Source organism: Zea mays, chromosome 6 (genome assembly GCF_902167145.1).
Source record: "Zea mays cultivar B73 chromosome 6, Zm-B73-REFERENCE-NAM-5.0, whole genome shotgun sequence".
In the NCBI taxonomy this organism is placed as follows: domain Eukaryota; kingdom Viridiplantae; phylum Streptophyta; class Magnoliopsida; order Poales; family Poaceae; genus Zea; species Zea mays.
The window spans coordinates 72,976,732-72,982,508 of NC_050101.1; the positions used below are offsets into that span (position 1 = coordinate 72,976,732).

Genomic DNA, 5,777 nt, shown 5'->3' on the forward strand with positions numbered 1-5,777 from the left:
CCAGGGTTCTTAATGGAATAAGGAATCGTTGAGGGCCTTTCTGCAAAGTCTGCAGCGCGGGCGCGGACGCGCGCGCGTTTCTGCCTGGGTTTGGGCCGCCTGGGCTAGAATCGGCCGAGCACTGTTTAAGCTTTTCCTTTTTCTTTTTTAGTGAAACTTTGGAAATCTGTAGAAAAGTGTAGAAAAATCCTAAAAATGTCAAACCAATTTTGCTAGATTCCTAATTTTCCATAGTATTTAACAAAAATAGTTTTATGATTTTTAGGTCAAATTGGAAATTTTGGAGCATTTAATATGGCCTAAAACATTGTTCCTGGATTTTTAGAAAATCAATAATAATTCCAAAAATCCCCAAACTTTTTATATGAACTCAAAACATTATTTAGAAGCCTTGGTTAGAATTTGGTATGATTTGGACCTTGTTTGATAATTAGAACCTAAAACCCCACCCCCTGCTCTTTGAACTTCACTATTGACTCTAGAAACCCTAAGTTCTCGGAGTTCTGTGAAGGAAAGTTGTATTCAAGACTTTAGATATTAAACTCTTATTATCTTTGCACTCTCATGAGCATTACATGGCATTCATTCTTATATATATATGGTGATATTTAGAAAACGAGGAAGAAGTTGAAGTAGAAGAAGAGAAGACTTCACCGCCACCACCTGCGAAACATCAGGCAGGAAATTGTTTTTACTTTGACATCTGCGGATCCGAGCCTGACTCACCTATAAACGAACAAGCCCCGGTGCATTTGCCACCTCCTTGATGCTTTTAAAATCTTTCTCACTTGCTTGATGCATTAGGTGATAGGAGTTGATTGCTAAAACAATTCATGCATTACCTTCCTTGGATTTGATGACCTTCCTTGAAATCCCTGTTTTATGAAAAGATTTTTGATGCTTAGCCTTGCTTTAGAAAAACAAAAGGTTTTGTTTTTACAAAAGATGTTGTGGCAAAAGTGGGTGGAATGTTTTTGAAAATAAAACTTGATGATGGATCCATCAAGGCCTTGATGGGTTCAACATCGGAAAAGATGTACCTCTACCAGGTACCAAACTTTGGGTTGAAATGATTAAGCTGAGACCGGGCGGGTGACTTGCACGAGAAGAGAGTCTCGGTGTAGTGTCTCCATCTGAGTCGATTAAGGACCGTGTCGATGTAGGCCTACTGACCGAGGACCCTTTAACTGGTCACATGCCTCGTCATGGGTAAGCTTTGCCTCGGGCAGACTAAGGCCAGAATAAGATAGCACACAATGGGAGTGGAGCGATGGCGAGAGTAGCGTGTACCCTCCGTGGCAAGAGGCTGGACGGTGGTGTATCTGTGCTCTCGGTTGACGTGAACCTGATCTGGTCTTAAGAACCCCGGTGGCGGGTTGACATATGCAAGGGTTAAGTGCTACATATGTCGTGTGATCGGAGATCCTCAGCTGAGTATAATCGATTCGGATCGCCGTACCTCCGCGGTTATGGAGACTTGGTCACTGACTTATACGTAGAACTCCAGTAAAGATTAAGGGTTGTTAAGAAATTGGCTAGTGCAGGTCAAGTGTTTGAACTAGGGTAGAAAGAACTCTAGTTGCAGGTAATCTTACTTAACCTGACTAATTAAAATTGGATTTTTAAGGATCCACTTCTAGTAAGCATTTCTGCAAAATAGAGTCTTTGATCATTGAGAAACGTTACCTTGACTCCCTTATAACCAGCATACCCTTGAGAGTCTTTTCTTTAGTCGGGTAAGACTTGCTGAGTAATTCCATACTCAGGGTTTTATTCCTCGTGGTTTTTAGGTGAAGAAGCAACAAACTTTTGTTGTTTCTATTCTAAGGTGGTACCAAAGGAAGAACACTAGGAGTAAAGCTGCGGGAGGAAAAGGATCCTCCATAAGAACTTTTGTTTAAAACTTAATGGGAGGGGTTTTTGCCTCCCTTGGTGTGTAATAGTATTACTCTGCACTCATAGGTTATATCCTGGTCTATAATATATAACTTTGTCTTACTTTTAAAATAAAGGTAAGTTCATGTAATTGCTTCCGCATTCTCGTAACTCCGATACTTGTAATGTCTGCGTGACGGGTGAAACACTCTTGGGAAAGGTAAGAAAAGCAGATACTGAACTTGTCAAGTGATTCAGGGGCACCTACAGGGTTGTCTGAGGTCCGTTGGACAAGGACAACTGTAGGTGGGCCTAATGACTTGGGAGGTTCCATCATAGATCTCTTCCTTCTGTCTCAGTACATTCATTGCGTATACTGTATAGATATGACTCCTTCAGAAAATCTATTGAAAATTCCTGGCTGCCCCCCAATGGGTGTGACCAAGGGGCGTCTTGGTACACAGAGCGTTTAGCACACTGTCCTGGAGTAGTAACTTGATGTGACCGCGGGGTGTAATCATACCGCCCGAGTAGTTGACCTTGGTCCAAATGGAGTCGTGTTACGTGAAGCGGCGTCTGTTGCTTGACTCATTTTCAGGCGGCTTTGATTCTCCCCCATTTCGGTCTCTAGAAATACCTTTATCATTGTCGGCCAGGGATGGCTGGGGGACAACACCAGCTTGTTGGCGGTGCAAGTCTGGAGCTTCACCAGGGAGGAAAACAGAGTACCTTGACATTCCTCTCAAGGACAGCATCAATGGTTGGCGCCTTGAGTGGTTCATTGTGGAGAACCACTGCAAGTCCCTCCCCTCTTGGTCAGGGAGGCAGCCAGATGTTCGCACACCGAGCTGGATAGAATCTCCGACCCTTTCGAAGATAACAGAAGCTAAAGTGCTGCTTGTCGAGATCTGCTTGCTGAAGGATAGAGGTCTGACTGCTGAAGCTATAGTTGCTGACTTCGTATTCAAGAACATTCAACCCTTAAAGGACATGGCCTACCTCGCTTACTTGTACAGCAGTGTCAACGATTCTACCGGGTCATGAACAGAAAAATTCCTACTAAAACCTGCTGAGTCGATTGGACATGATCATGAGGGGCAGAGTTTCAAATGCTGGTGCTCCTGTGGCTTATTTTGCATGAAACCTGCCGTCACTTAAGCCGTTCTCTGAGTTTGTGTCCAACCCTCCTGCTCGTGATGGTAGCCTAGGTCTTAGAGTGCGACCCTCTTCTGAGGACATCGAGGTTTTGATTGCCCCACTTCGGAGTCTTCCTGAGGATGAGAGGCAGACTCACTTTGAGATGCCAACTAGCACTGATGACGCGGAGATGGATGCTGTGCTTAGCCTGCTGGCTGGGGAATCATCCGACTCAACCCACACCGAGCCGTTGGCCATCACAACTGGGCAAGAACTTGGTGAAGAGGTGGAAACTTGGAAACCCGAAGGTGTCCGCCCAAAGCATCCATGCTGAGTGAGCCGCCTGACTGCACCTGTCGAGGAGAAAAGGAAGAAGAGGCGACTTCGGCGGCTGTCGTGCTTGGACCAGGTTGCAGGCCCTTCTGCACTGGCTACTGTTGATGTCCTAGTGGAAGCCATTCCTAAGGTTGATGCCAAGGGTTGTGATCGTGCATAGGCTGTTGGCTGCCTGTTTGATGAGGACGAAAAGGAAGAAGAAGAGGAAGTCCCGCTGATTCACAAGAACAGTCGGCACTATAGAGGTAGCGAGGGGGTAGTGATATTCCCACTCCAGCTCTGTCGGCCCTTGTCAGTCTTCAGGGGCTCTCAATATCAGATTTTGATCAAGTACTGGAGGAGGTCGTCCCCAAAGACATGCTATCAGAGCCTCATGAAGATGATATCACGGTCGTCTGTTCAGAGGTCCAAGACGGTGGGCTTTCCTTGCTCGATTCTGTTGGGCAAGAGGTAACCCGAGCGGTGTCTCGTGCATCGTCGACTTTGGAGGGCAACCTTCCATGCTGAGACGCTGATCTGAGTCATCCGACTCCCATGGAGGTGGCTGAGGGGCCTTCATCCTTAGAGGTGGCTACTGCAGAAGACTCAGCCCCCAAGGGTGGTGCCGGCAGCTACCCACCCCCGAGGGTGTTGCTGGTAATGATCCAGCTCTTGTGGGTAGTGCAAGCTACAACCCAGCCCCCGAGGGTGTTCAGGTGTGCTCTCTTTCTCATGCCTCCATGGATGTCCACGTTGGGTCGTTCCCACCTCGGTCCGATGGAGCGACGGCGGTACATGCTTCCATAGTTTTAACTGGACAAGTCGCCTTAGAGGTCGGCGAGCTAAATGCAAGGAGCCTGGTGTCTGCCGGTGGGGCTGAGGTCACCCCAGATAGTGCTCTTCAGATCGTTCTTGCTGACCTTCCCTCGTCGAGCCATACCTCAGTTCCTCCTACCCTGGGTCTACCACTTTTCCTCTCCAATCTTCAGGTGAGTTAGCCTCTTGTTCTATGTTGTTCATATTAGCGAATTATCTTTCTTCTGCTCATCTGTCCATGATCACATGATTTTGTTGATGGAATATCTGCTCAGCTGAAATCCTGCGGCGCCAATGTTCCCGAACAAGCTCTGTCTCTGATGCAGTGGAATCCATTGCTGCTCCAGAAATAGATCGATGACCTGAAGGCGTCGAATGCTGGTTAGTGACCTTACAGCTTCCCTAGTTGTTTTTACTGATCAACTTGTTCTTAGTCATGCATTCCCTTTCAGCTGCTTTGTCGAATATGGCCCAACGATGCTCTGACCTTGAGGAGAAGTATTCTCAAAGTCAAGCCAACTTGGCCCAGACTTCTGCTTTTTTGGACGGTGCACGTTCTTTGAATTCTTCAGTTAATGACCAGCTTGACTATGAAAAAGTGGCGCATGAGGTAAACTTCCTTGGTTGACCCTGCCATGCTATTGTTGCCTTGGTACTGATTGTTGGTTTCTATTTGTAGGAGGAGAAACGAGCACTCGCGGCCTCTCGTGACAATCTGGATAGGTTGTACCGTGATGCTAGCAACTCCTTGACCATATTGGAGAGGAGCCACCGCTTCACCATGTCTGACCTGGATCATCACCGCCATGAGCTGCAAGTATCCCAAGATGAGGTTCTGCGACTTGGACAGTTGTTATCGACCAAGGATTCCACCATCAAGGATATGTGTGCTTCCAAGAAGCTTGTGGCGCAGGAGCTAGAGGCCACTCGACTGGCTGTTAAAGCTTTAGAGGACAACTGCGCCGTCTTGAAGGCTCAACGCGACAAGGCTATGGACAAAGTCGTTCGCGCTGGACGGATCCTGATGAGGAGGCCCGGCGTCGTGGTGCCTAACGATATTGTCGCTGATGTCAAGGCTGCGCCCGATGCTTCAAGTCGTCCTTCTTCTTCCGTCGCTCCTGTGAAAGACATTGCTAGCAAAGACGTTTCGATGCAGTGATGTCCTGCAAAACACTCAATGTAATATGAATTCTATGTGCATGTGATGGTTGCGTTAGAACTCGAATATTTTGTGGACAGGGCGCCAGAACATGCCCCTAGTGCCAGCAAGTAAAACGTTTTTTTTCCTGAAGGGCTAATTGTTTCGCTTTTGGGGCATAGTAGTCACCCTGAACAGTCGTGAAAGCAAGTGTGCCATGTTGGTTTTAAGGCATTTTCCAACTTAAGTTGATCGCCTGGCTGGTAGGGCATAGTGGTCGCCCTAAGATAAGTAGACGTGAGGATGTCGCATCGTATTGAGTCATCACCGACTTAAACCGATTGCTCCATTAGTAGGGTATAGTGGTCACCGTAAGTCAGGTTAGCGTGAGCATGTCGCACTGACTTAAGTCGTCGCCGACTTAAGCCGATTGCTCTGTTAGTAGGGTACAGTGGTCACCCTAAGTCCGGTTAGCGTGAGCATGTCACACCGACTT

General features: G+C 47.2%; 1 protein-coding gene across 1 annotated transcript; it reads left to right on the forward strand.

The window, feature by feature from the left end:
• Window positions 1–2,989: 2,989 nt before the first annotated feature.
• Window positions 2,990–5,434, forward strand: LOC103629421 (uncharacterized). The gene is made up of 3 exons (XM_020539759.3): window positions 2,990–4,524; window positions 4,596–4,753; window positions 4,823–5,434. The coding sequence occupies exons 2-3, from the start codon at window positions 4,610–4,612 to the stop codon at window positions 5,300–5,302; spliced, it is 624 nt and encodes a 207-aa protein (XP_020395348.1). The 5' UTR covers window positions 2,990–4,524; window positions 4,596–4,609; the 3' UTR covers window positions 5,303–5,434.
• Window positions 5,435–5,777: the final 343 nt, after the last annotated feature.

Coding starts and splice junctions, on each gene's coding strand:
- LOC103629421 (XM_020539759.3), top strand. CDS start 4,610: ATGGCCCAACGATGCTCTGACCTTGAGGAGAAGTATTCTCAAAGTCAA. Junction 4,754..4,822: donor ATGAAAAAGTGGCGCATGAG/GTAAACTTCCTT, acceptor TTCTATTTGTAG/GAGGAGAAACGAGCACTCGC.